Source organism: Gnatocerus cornutus, chromosome 10 (assembly GCF_029298725.1).
Source record: "Gnatocerus cornutus isolate USDA-ARS CGAHR chromosome 10, icGnaCorn1.1, whole genome shotgun sequence".
Taxonomy (NCBI): Eukaryota; Metazoa; Arthropoda; class Insecta; order Coleoptera; family Tenebrionidae; genus Gnatocerus; species Gnatocerus cornutus.
Window position 1 is genome coordinate 5,691,596 of NC_142242.1, and position 13,225 is coordinate 5,704,820.

General features: G+C 35.3%; 3 protein-coding genes across 4 annotated transcripts; all 3 read left to right on the forward strand.

The window, feature by feature from the left end:
* The first annotated feature begins 4,009 nt into the window (after nucleotides 1-4,009).
* On the forward strand, nucleotides 4,010-6,829 carry geko (olfaction protein geko). Of its 2 annotated transcripts, XM_088048089.1 has the most exons (4): nucleotides 4,010-4,342; nucleotides 4,411-4,641; nucleotides 4,838-4,973; nucleotides 5,227-6,829. In XM_088048089.1, the coding sequence occupies exons 2-4, from the start codon at nucleotides 4,419-4,421 to the stop codon at nucleotides 5,396-5,398; spliced, it is 531 nt and encodes a 176-aa protein (XP_087904215.1). In that variant the 5' UTR covers nucleotides 4,010-4,342; nucleotides 4,411-4,418; the 3' UTR covers nucleotides 5,399-6,829. The 2 variants fall into 2 exon arrangements, with proteins under 2 accessions (XP_087904215.1, XP_087904214.1); XM_088048088.1 differs by lacking the exon at nucleotides 4,010-4,342 and having other exon boundaries at nucleotides 4,349-4,641.
* A 1,631-nt stretch (nucleotides 6,830-8,460) lies between these two features.
* Nucleotides 8,461-11,024, forward strand: LOC148167419 (uncharacterized). The gene is made up of 3 exons (XM_088047843.1): nucleotides 8,461-8,766; nucleotides 10,030-10,225; nucleotides 10,772-11,024. The coding sequence occupies exons 1-3, from the start codon at nucleotides 8,571-8,573 to the stop codon at nucleotides 10,896-10,898; spliced, it is 519 nt and encodes a 172-aa protein (XP_087903969.1). The 5' UTR covers nucleotides 8,461-8,570; the 3' UTR covers nucleotides 10,899-11,024.
* Nucleotides 11,025-11,321: 297 nt separating this feature from the next.
* Nucleotides 11,322-12,645, forward strand: LOC148167420 (uncharacterized). Its single transcript, XM_088047906.1, has 3 exons — nucleotides 11,322-11,448; nucleotides 11,560-11,922; nucleotides 11,985-12,645. Exons 1-3 carry the CDS (start codon nucleotides 11,354-11,356, stop codon nucleotides 12,643-12,645), a joined length of 1,119 nt encoding a protein of 372 aa, XP_087904032.1. The 5' UTR covers nucleotides 11,322-11,353.
* Nucleotides 12,646-13,225: the final 580 nt, after the last annotated feature.

Below are 13,225 nucleotides of genomic sequence, written 5' to 3' on the forward strand. Positions count from 1 at the left end.
AATATTCTACAGGTGTCTTGCATAGACGTGTCTGTTCAAAGGGTAACACGCTACTACACCTGTTTTGTTCTATACAAACAGTAATCTGTTGCCGATAATGCATCGGGTTTGCATCCAGTTCGAAATTCAATTGTTCCCATTGTGTGAATGTGTGGCACCCTCTCAATTTTCTGATCAGTCTGAATTGACAAGTGGACAGTAAAAATATTTACGAGACCACAACCCGGACAGGTCTTTTGAAAATAAATCTCGTTTTTCAATGAGTTTTCGAAGAAATCTCCTAACAATTTGGTTGGAATTGAAAAGTGACGTGGAGGAAATTAAACAATAAAGTAATCGTTCAATCATTTGTGCCAGCTCACATGAATAAATCAATCTCTGGATGTGGTTCGAATTGAATCACTTCTTGAATTAATCAAATCGAACGACACATTACTCCAATTACACGAAAACTCAATTAATCATTAGGTCTCATCTCAAAAAGGGCTACTTTTCTAATCAATAACTGTAATCTCCGGAGATAATTTAGCAGCATCACACATGGATAACTCTAACTTCACTTGTAACGCGTCTTCTCTTGCATCAATACGGCTCTGAGTGACAACTAGTGCAGGAGTTAAATGAAATGTCACTCAAGATGGCGTGTGGTAGCCACCCTTAACGCCCAATCCGTGTTTCTCGTTACACCATAATAATAAATCAATGGGCAAATCTACCTCACCAACTGCATTAGAACAATTCAAAGCGTGAAAAAGTCAAATCTACTTAATCTATTCACAGTCACGGATGAGGGAAAAATTACAAAAACCTTACATTTAATTAGGTTCGTTCTTGTTCTCACTCAATTATACAAAATGGTTAAAAACTTCACAGATGACACCAAAACATGCCTCTGCATAAAATACAAAACGTTGAACATCCCTCATTTTTTTTCCATTTTGTTAAACGTTTGTCGGAATAATATAAATGCCTGCACAAAATTGATCGCCAACCACAAACTTTGTCTCTGTTATTGATGAACATGCATCACATAAAAAAATACAATGTATCATGTGTGCTCTCGAACGGAAAATTCGGATGGAACATTCTTATTCTTGAAACCTGGAAGTATTGGGGTTACGTTTCCCGAAAAACTGTATCGTTTGTACTTCGGATGTGAGATATTTTTCAACGCCCTTCACCGTTATATGTCAATGGTACCACAAACTATATCCATGTCAAAACTTATAATCTATTATAACTACCTCCACGGCTAAACAGAGCACCTGTGAAAACCGGTTTAAACGCAAGTCGTAGTTTGATTCGATTTTCAACTTGGTGAGCAGGTAGTCGGTTTCCCAAATTATCTGTTTTTACAGGTCTGTGCTAATGCACATTTTGCAAGTGTTCAACACAAGTTGTCGCTTCTTTGTTTAATATTCTGTAAATAAGAACTGAATGTGAAACTTTAATAAAAATGAAGGATTGAACGTGTAGAATACCAATCACACGCTTTGTGATCATGAATATCAATGACTTTACCTGTGAGCTTGGTTGAGAAATGTAATAATGTCCCTAGAGAGTGCGATATTTGAATGTAAGACAAAGTTGAGAGAGAATAGAGAGCTTGGTCGACAATATTTCATGCCAACATCCGACGGGTGACCGAAGAACGTACAAGAAGATTGATAACTGAGTGAATTCTATCAAAAACATTAACCAGTATACTCCGGTCACGATTGCATATAGTCGACACAATTTGCTACGTGTGCAAATAGATGACAGCATAATCCATCATTGCTGTCCGGTTTCACCCCATTCCAAAGTCTATACGGTGCTCATCCGGCGATTTTATCATACATACGCGTCCCCTCGTTTTCGATAAGTTTGAAGTTGCGCGGTTTTAATTAAAAAAATTTCGCAGTGAGCCGGTTACTTTTATAGATGTTTGTCAACGATAGTACTGGGACCGTAGAATAGCTCATCAAAATAATTGTCGGAAAACTGCAAATGAAACGCGCTGAATAATTCGAAGCAATTTGCGTTGAGTGACATATTAGGGCATTTTTGTTACAGTGGAGCACATACCTAGTTGGTCTGCGTACGATCGTTCAGTAAATTGCTATTCATGATTGGCATGTATTTGATGATAGACGTATTTGATTAGGGCGGGCCTAATGATACGTACAATTTCCTCGCATGCAATGTATATACATTCATATAATGTCACATGAGCCAGATTACTGTATTCACTCCCAGACATGTGGACCCTAACAAATGGCATTTGATGAGTGGCGATATGTTTTCATTTCTGGTTATAGTCTATGCAAATTCACATAAAAACGCACAATCTACCGTTTTCATGTTTATTCCGAGGGTACTTCGAAATTACACTATATTACGCCACTTAAAAACCTATTTATAACACCAAGACCGTACTTACGACTTCACAAATATTTATAAACGTACAACACAAATTTATTCAAAATATTTTTCTTGTAGAAACCTGATGTAACACGTCCTCTGTTTGCAGCCAGTATTTGTTTAGTTGTCAGACTGCTTATTTCCGAACGCGGTCATTTTATACAAACTTAATCAAACCTAATTTGCGTAATGACTAATCTCGAAGGTGGTGGAAAACACATGTTTCTTAATATCAAATTTCTCATACCACAATAATGAAACATGCAACCTCAAAATTATACTCTAAATTGAATTATAATACTTCAATGATCCTAGATTTAAATTATACACTAATGATAAACGCAACAGGTCTGTAGGGGTGATATTCATATCAAATTTAATAAACATATCGATTGATTTTCGAGCAAGGTAACCCTCTGGTTTTTATTTTTTCGTGGCAAAGATAATTTCCCTTCCTCGTCAAATAAAATGTCACTGAATATTTCATGTTGGAGTTCGGTACTCGAATTAGTTCCGTGTAGATCGTAGATAGAGCTAATGCTGTTAGTAAAGAGTCCAGTTTTAATCGCTAATAAAATCTCTTAATGCTCGCCATTGATCAAATTACTGAAAATAACCGTTTCGTTTTGGGGTAGGCATTATTATATCTGAAAGTTGGAATCTAACCCTGGTAATAATTCGAGTCCGGTGTGAACCGGCAAATGGTGCAAGTAGAGACTCATTATAGTTGATACAATAAACTGTTTGTATCATTATAAGCACATCATAAACTTGCTGATCACCGATTTATGCTATCAAACAATTTCCACTGTGACGGATTGGTTTCAACAGAAAATTTCCCAGTGGAATTGCATTCCATTTGATGCAGCCTAAATTTATCAAAGAGATACATTGATCGGTCGCGTTTAGGGTCGATTAATCTTTTTCACTATTCTATTTATGCGGAATATTTGTAAATGTCATCGGGAATATTATTTCAGGTGTTATTTATCAATTATGCGATTGTATCGCTTTTTGATCATTAATTATTGCGATTAAATCTATTTGCATGCTTGTTCACAAAGCTCCATGAAATATCTCTCGCATGTTTCATGCAGTATTAAACTATTTATTGGTAATTACTCATCTTCACGGAAAAAGTTTTCACTCGATATTTGTTTTAGACAAATTATGCAATCAGAAGAGCTTCCGTAAACTTTCTTCGTAATTTCACCAAATATACTTTCTACGTTTTAAAAATTTACACGAGAACCCTTGAGTGGCTGTTCTCAAACTAGTCCGATAATGATGTGGATGTATCAAATTTTGCTTTAATGAAACTTTGTTATAAAACTCTTTCATCACGCCTGTATTCAACAGTAACGTCTATACGGGCAAGTTGATTTTTTTGAGCATAATTATCACAACCTGCTTTGTAACACAGTCAATGAGAACTCCCCTCTTCTCCAGCCCTTATAAGGGTCACCTCAGGTTAGGCCAACAGTTCCTCTAAGATCATCCCATGCAGGTGTGAATGAATCATCAAAGAATTGCACAGGTGTTAATGACTCATTTATCAGATCGGGAATGCGCTTGTAGAAAAATCAGAACAAAGAGTGTGGAAACAGCCCAATTAAAATAAACGAAGAGAACATGTCGCTTCACTTGCTTGTTGTGGATGAGCTAAGTTTGCGTTTTCCATTTCTATGAGCTGTAATATTACAACACAACTCAACAAGTATCACTAACCGGTAAGAGGCATTTCACTTTCGTTTGTTCAACGAGTCGTAAGACGTTAGAAAGACGGAAATGGACTTAGAACTTTTACGATACCCAGATACTGAATTAATCTGTGTTAACTGGTGGCCATGATAGATGTTACGTTGCGAGTTTTGGGTTTTTACTTTCACTATTAACAACCACTACCTATTGTAGGAGCGGGGTAACCAGAAATTGCAAGGTAAGCGAGAGTATCTCTACTTCAGTCTTACAATGCTTTAATAAAGCATTGTTTGTCCCTTTAATTAGTTAGCAACATGCTCCCTGCTGGAAAAATTGTGGTACGAATTGTGTTTGTGCTGTGTGTTGTCTTAGTGCTTATCACGGATTATTCGGGTCTTGTTCACAAATTAATCGGAGGAAACCGAACAGATGATTCCTCAAAAGTACCACCGAGACCCAAAAACCCAGGATATGGAGACCCAAAAACGGACATCGATATAGACGCCGATATTGAACATGATTCCATCAAACATTTAGGTATTAATCTTAATTCTACGTTTTTTAAGAATATAGCGACTTTGCAGCTACCAGTCTGCCTTGAGATCTTTGATAACTTGCCTTGAAGTTGGAACGGCATTCATTTCTCAAGTAAACATATTAAACTCTGGTGTCACAACTATTAAAAATCGATCAATGTTTGGAACATTTATTTACCTCCTAACTTCATTTTTAGGTGCACCGTCTCTAAAGTCTGAAATTTTACAAACAATAAAGAATGCGTGCTTGCCGAAACTAATTTGCGAACTAAACGCAACCCCCCAAAAAGACAAGCTGACGGAATCAGAAAAGTCTCTGTTGTCTCTCCTGAGGTAAGTCTTTATTGAGAACAGTAATATTATGTAGTCACCATTCTGAAAGCGATTACGGAAACATACATAACATTTACTTTCACTCTGCTGTAATATTAAATGGTGTACCATCGCCGATTTCGCCATCGACTCGATGACGCAGTTTACATCATTTTCGGCCTGTGACCGACTCCAGCTAATTTTGAGTGGGCGTAGGGTAGAAAAATCCGTTTACCTGCACCTCTCAAGAAAAGATCTTGTTTTATTTTTCCAGAGATACGTCGATAAGCACCACAGCCGAGCTGACGTCGAAATATCATTTCGCAGCACATATGGGTCAGCTAATTGCAGGAGTGGAAGGAAATGGTTGCAATAACTTTTATCCTACATGTCCTTTTCCGGGTCTTCAAGTACTACAAATGATGAAAAAAGTCAGGATGCGATAGACGGAATTTTATTAGGGAGACGCTTGATTTTGTCCAGTTCAGTTAATTGAACAGAGCGAGCAGCTTTTTCAAGCCTTCACAAAAAGACACCAGAAAACTAATATTTTGTGAGAACAACGCTGTAGGACATTGCTAACTAAGATTCACTAGATAGAAAGCGGGAATTGTTCAATCAGTTTCAATCAGTTTTAGTGCATATACAGTTTCTAAAGAAATGGACTTTATGCTTTTACTAAACGACCTCATAATCATAAATTATGTGTTGCTAGTCTGAACTATTGTAAATTTAATGTAAATATTAATTGGAGTCAAGTAAATTCACGTTTTTATTAATGAATGTGATATTCTAGTGCTGGGCAAATTGCAAATATATTTTAGTTCTATTAGTCATAAATTTTGATATCTTAATATAGGATCATCCGCTAGGTATATCATATTTCAACGGATTAATATTGTGCCAAAATCTTCGGTTTAAGACCAATTTACTTCTTGGTTGCACTTCTTATTAATTTAATTCTGCCTTTGTCTTCCTAACATTTGTAATTTACTTTATACGTAGTTTAGATTAACCTTTTCGCAATTTTCCATGCAATCACAAAAAACATTTTCACTCCTCGGTTTGGAGTTGCTACAAAAAACAAGATTTATGTCCTTACCATAACTACACTTACAGAAAAACAGATCATTATGGATTTTTCAAATGGCCTTAGTGGGTAACGGACGCTCGCCGGTTAATTACTGACAGTTATAATTGTAATAATTTATTTCCATAAGAGGGTATGCGCGCACGTGGAAGGCACACTTGCAATTGCAATCTCTTCTGCAAAAACGGTGGCAGTTTTCTCTTATTCTAAACTTTTTCTGATTCTTCAAATTTATCAATAGTTTCTTTTTGTAGATGTCACTTTTATCAAAAACCTCACTTATCGTAAAGTTAAAATTTCTGTAGATATTAATGAGTAACGCTTTTACAATTGCACTGACTAACAGCTGTTGTAAAATATTCCGAATTGATAGTTACTAACATAATTCCTATGCAGTTATAAATTATTATTATAGATAGTGCTGTAAATAACTCTGCACAATTTATGTAATGATGATGACGATGACCATTGCTTAAATGAACAATTCCTTGAAAAATGGAATTCTAAGCAATGATTAACTTGTAAGTGAACATTAACATTAGAATAGAAAAAATTCAAAAAAGTCCAAAAGTAAAAGACATAAACTTCCTTTATTGTAATTTAAGACTGTAAAAAGGCCACCAACAAATCAAACCTTAAAGATTGTTGGAAATGACTTAATTTTGTTAATTATATTTATATATGTCGTATCCACTTTGACGTCTTATAAAAAGTGGCTACGATATATGCATAGTTTTGTGATATGTTGTACATCTGTTATCCATTGTGTAATAAAAATAAAGAACAATGTTTGTTTATTTTTCTACTGTAGAATCCTCCTAGAGTATTGTCTGATGTAGTAGTAATTTCGGGTACATTTGGCAATCGCTCTGCTGTAAGTTGAAATAAAAATGTCTGACTCCAGAAGAAAGAAAAATCTCCCCTATTTTTACCTGAATCTGCTAAAGAGTTTCATGAAACGGATTGTTTGGCCTGAATAAGAATTCCCATTTCTGAAAGGTTATAGGACACCTATAAAGGAGTTTAACTGTACCATTGTTGGAATAATGAGATGATTATAAATCATTCTTGTTGGCTAGGGCAGTGTATACGAAATAAACACAGGCAAAAATCAAATTTTATGGAGGTAGTATTTTCCAGTTTGTTCCATTGTTGGTTTGACGTTAAAATAAAAGATCCCTCCGTATAATAGGTACTTTACTTCCTTAGTACCCTTAGTAAGCTTATCGAAGGTATTTGAACCTGACTCCTATCAATAAATAATTGCCGACTAGAAATTCGAGAAGGTGAAATAGAATGATTGTTTTAAATTAAAAATGCTCTACGTGCAAAGCTTGCAATCCAACTTGTAAACTGTTGTTTTAAAAATTGTCAAAGAGAAAAAATGCGAGGTATAAAATTTGCATGTTGGTCGTAAATAAAAGCCATAACCATTATGTTGTAAAGCAATTTCAAAACATCTCTATTCAGTCAACTAACTCAGCAGTAGTTACATGATGATTAATGTTTAGATCCCTTTAACGATGTCAATTAAAAAATTATATCTACAAACAGTTTTATTACACATTATTGGTTAATTGCTGCAAAATCCACGTTACATTTTATGTGGCTCCTGTGAAGTCTGATATGATTTATTAAGCGTTTCATGTATGTATAAGATCGTGTGTCAGGGGTCGGCAATTTTCCGGTAATGTCGAATCACCTAAACCTGATTGTGTATGCACGCTTTAGCGTCCTTTGTTGCACAATCAAGTTTAGTCAGGACATAAAACTCTTACTTTACATGTTGGTACGAACGCCTCTTGACACGAACAATTTAACTTTCGTCTTTGTACAAATTACAAGACGTAAAGAAATAAGTCTTTCGACAATAACTACTGTTAGCACAGTATAGAGTCCAAACTTTAGTGTATGGGCTCAAATAGTAGGGTACTTTATAAATAACATAATGAATTATGTCTGAAATATGCCTTACACTTTATTACAGGCATCGTAACTTGTAAATGCTTTTATAGCTTTTACTCCTTGTTTAGCGACATAAACATTGTACTTTTTCTTTCCTAAGTACATCTTATCATCATTATGAGAATTCTTCCATGCGCTTTTATTTTATTTCCTCATGTTCCGTCAAGTTATTCACAACCCTACGCAGTTAACTTTACAACTTTTTCTTTTTTTTATTAAACTTTATACCGAAGTTTAGCGTGTAATTGGTTGTCAATTTGTTTGTAGCTAATTTATGCAACAATTAGAATAATAGGTGTTTATTTCTTCGTCGTAAACTCAACGGTTTACAACGCGACCAAGTTTTGAGAGAGTTTTAAAATTCAAATTCCGCGGTATACCGATTTCGACACGTTTATTACATTTCACTTTCGATTGCGTAGCCTCTCTTAAGGAATATTAAACATTGTCTACCTGTTAAATGTTCTTAAACTCGAGGAGTGGTGGCCACTTTCACTCAGTTCTAGTCACCTATAGTTTTCAAGTCCATTACTAGTTGCTGTGTTACAACGTTGCTACCCAAAATGAATTCATTATCAATTGTATCGCTAACGTACGTATCAATTTATCTCACACTGATTATATTAGAGGAAGCCACCCCCACAGCTGCACAGCAACCTTCTTTTGAATTACCAGTAGAGCTTGTTGGATTCCCAGTCATTATTGTAGCAGTTAGATTATCCAATTTCGTCAAGAAACTCGCCTATTCTCTGAATCCAAGTAAGTAATTCTCGTTCTAACTACTGTAAAACGCTAGAATCTACTAACATTATAACTATATTGCACAAGTAGGCACGTGACTTTTTAATGGGATAATTGGTGTACTTATTTAGCTTTCTGCTTTTACTTTTGACGTCGTTTTGAGAAAAATCAATGGCCAAAAGTCGTCGACGGTTCATACGATACATAATCCTGACATGCATAAAAAGAGAAATGGGTTAGTCACGGCAAAACGTGAGAAATACTGTTTGTTTTGCCCTTGATACTGGACCATACGCAGTAAATGTCAACCTAATTGATGTGTTTTTGCACTTGTTTTCAGACCATACTGTGTAATATGAATTTTATGTTCTAATAGTGATGTATAAGAAAACACACAATTCTGTTGTTTATAATGACTCTAATTCAAAATGGCTTCTAGTTTTATTTCCTATTCTTTTTGATAAAGCTTATCGGCAAACAAATTTATTTCCATTGTTTCCATAGAAATTAACTTTTTCATTTTAGTTTAATAAGTCAGTTTAGATTATTTTTAAGTGGAGGGACTGAAATTTAACATCACCTTTTTATAAAACTTTTTTTAAGTAAAAAATCTTGGCGAATCAAAAAAAAATTGGAGAAATTTAACTGTTGAACTGAATGGTTCGTAAATCTGAGGGGCTGAAAACTGAGCACTTTCGAGCTAAAAAGGCGAATTAACATTTGATGTCTTGGAACGAGCTATAAAACTGAGGATTAGAAATTGAGGAACTGTAAGAATAAAAAATCGAAACTGGAAGAGAATCCTCTACTGTGTTGCTTTTGCTATTTTAAATCTTTTTCGTAGATTCCCACCGATTGGAACATGAATTCTGCATTTAACCACTTTACAAAAACTAGAAACTATTTCTCTGATTTTTAGTTCTTATCTAATTTAGAATAGTAATAAAAATTGCTCAATACATTTTCAGTAAAGCACGGAAAAGTTCTCGTGTCGACATCATAACCATTTGCATATAATTCATAAGTTTCTAAATGTGCAAAACTTAAATCTGTTGAGATAATCGGTACAATATTTGGTGCGTAACGTAACAACGGAAAATAATTTTCTAAAAATATAGTTAATGATATATGTATTAAAAACTTATTCATAATTAATAAGTGAAACCATATATTTTAGAATCAGTGTTCTAGATATATTGAGACAATTAAATAAAATGTCATAGAAACGAAGACAAAGAAAGAATAATCTAACATTATCACTGACTGTATTTTTTCCCGCAGGAACGTACGCTGCCCGTGCTAAAAGGGCAATAGCATCAGACGACATGATCGATATGATTGAAGCCGAAAAAAGATTAGTTTTAGAACTCGGCGAAAATGTCTGCATTTACCCCAAGGTTTGTTTACATCACGCAGACAAGGCAAGTAAAACGAAAGGAAGGCGAGAAATGGTGGTCGATTGGGACGAGATTTTCAGGTAAATAAATAAAGGCGAATAAGGTTTCATTTCGTTTTATTGAGAAAACACTTTTCTCATTTGAAGGGATTCGTTAAGGCTTTTATCCAACTCGTGTTTTCTTACGCCGTAAATTAAAAGTAGAAAAAATATTTTCGTTGTATGAACATTATGCAAATGCATGCAGTGATGTTCGCGGTTAAAATTAATGTCTTTTCCATATCGATTTTCTTTGTTCCTTCTGGAACATTACCACCATAAATTGCAAAGAGGGGTATTAATAAGAAACTAAATTAGAGCTCTTATAAAGTTTTTATTCGACTTTATTAAATTATCTGTCATCTATCAATAGCACGGTTCCGGTTTTTACGCTGTTTTACATATCTTCCTGCATACTGTAGACGGAAGGTATTTCTCCGTCAATTAAATAAATGATTACATTAATATTTATGATCAGAATTGGAAAGTGAGTAGCTCATCCTAGAAAACACGCGTTCGAGGATATTACCTCGTTCCTTGTAATAACTAATCTGATCGATTGAAATTTATTAATATTTCGATTTTCAGCAACTACAAATTGACTAAAGAAAAACAGAAGGAGTTCTACTTGTTGAGTGTGTTTTTGGGCGACTTCATTGCATCACCGCGTTTTTGCAATCAGTTAGCCAAAAGAGGGCGAGTTTGCACCGAGTGATCGATTATTTGCCAATTTTCGTTATTTATATTTAATTCTGTATAATTTATTCATTACGATTCGTTAGAGAAAGTGTGCGATTTTTAGTAAACATTTTATCGCTTTGTAATAAAGGTTTTTGACTTAGATCGTACATTTTAAACCACCACCTGCTTCCAGGGAAAGTGAACGCATCACTAGGTATTCCACCCCTTGCCTCTTATGCTATGTACCTAATCTTGAAATGCAGGGAGTAAAATAGGTCAGGAGTGTAAACAGGGTGAGAGGAACGTTCTCCTATATCCTGACCCTAATATACACTCTCATTTCTATGAAAAATGCGGACAAAAACGTACCGTGTGGGATTTTATTATGGTAAGTCCAGACGCCTACTGAACTTTCTTCGGTGAAATTTTATAAACCAAAAGATGATGCGATGATATTCGCCGAAGTGTCGCTGAACAGAACACATCAAAATGTCAAAAGTTAGCATTCTTGTGATCGTGCTCGTGTGCTGCCAGAAATGTCGAAGTGTGGAAAATAAACTGACGCGGACTTCAGAGATATTGTAGTAAGTTGGCCAAAGGGGTGAAAAATTTGTATACAAATTTAATTCACTGTGATAATGGTGCAGATTTTGCCCCCCATAGAAGAGATTAGTTGATCATCATCAATTTTTTAGCAACCTCACTAACTACGCTATTGAAAGTCGTCGAATCCGCAATACTTGCATTTATGAAACAACCGATGCTGGATATTTTAATTGTATGAAACAATTAACGAATGTTCACCACCCACCACCGAGTTATCCACATCATTACCAGAAACCCTTGCGGTACCCTTCTCTTCCACAAGCGCACAGGTATCGCCCTCAAGCCAACCCTCAGGGTGTCATGGATGTATTGTTTACGATATCCAAAAATGATGCGCTTCGTTGCATACCAAGACTTCTTTGTGAAGTAACTTCAGATACTATTTCAAGAAGTCGTCAAGGTTTCTCTTTGCCAACACTTCCTTTTAACTTCGATATGAGTTCAATAATTAGGTGAGTCATCGAACTTTCACTATTGAGTAGGTGAATTTCGTCATTGCTCTGGTTTTCTTTAGGATGTTAACAATGGTTGATCTCCCCGGTGGTTCTCCAGTTCCGGTTTTTGCAAAAGCGGCTCTTCTGGGTTATGTTTCAAAGGGTAACTCTGATAACTGCTTAGAGGCTTACCCAACGTGTCCACGTGATCCGAATAAATTAGTTCAGTACTTAAATAATTATAATGGTGGTTTCTTTAGGTATTTTAATGGAGTTAATCGTTTGATACATTACAAAAACGCCGAAGAGAGGATTCAGAACAAACCCGTTGTCTTTTCTGAGAGTGATCCTGCGGGTAATTTTATAAATAGAAGGTTACCGAAAACTTTATCTTTTCCGACGGAGGATGATAATCGCTTTAGTCCGTTTACACTGAAGAAACCAAAGGAATTACCTTTTTCCATTAACGACTATTACTCTAATGAATTGGATTTACAAAGGCCTTTGCCTAATCATAGAGCCACCCCTGTCATATTTCCAGTGCGGACAGGAACAGGAGATCTGAGGTTGGATGCTGAAGATTTAGAGGCGAATTATAAACAGAAACATTATTCTCAAAACAATAATTTCGTGAGCTTTAGACCCGAGCAATCTAATGATGACGTCTATTACGAAAAGCTGGAGGGTTTTCCAGGCAGAGAATTCAATCCTAACAAGGCGGTATTTAGTTTCCCTGTTTAATTTTTGTAATTTATGACTAATAAAGTTTTGAATGTTTTTGTGTGATTTTATCTAGAGCGCATTCAAGCGTGACATAAATTACACTACCCTTCCTGATTTTCTTAAAATCTGCGAAAAGAACATAGCACAGCCATGACAAAAACTGTGGTAAGCTCCCATTCTGTTATATGGAAGCACGGATTTGTATGGTATTAAGGGATAAACGGAAAGAGGGTTCGATTCAACGTGTTGCGATACACTTTGAAGTTCGTCACTGTCAAAGAATCTTTTGTTATCCGTTACTTATTATTACGTTCATTTAAAATCTTTACGTCTCTATGCGTGACAATGAATTACAATTTGCTGCTTTTTAATTATTGAAAAACCTTTGAGATCAGAACTTAATTATTTTCTCCAGTCTGTGCTTTTCATCATTTTATCAAACGTGGAGAATCCAAAAAATTGTTAAATTGCAGTTTTTACTATAAGTCTAGTCCTTCATTCTCCACCGTATAATTTTAGTACAATAACCGTGGCGTTACATGAAAGTAATATATGTCAGATCGTTACACCCCCATTGTATTGGGAAAACCCTTGAATT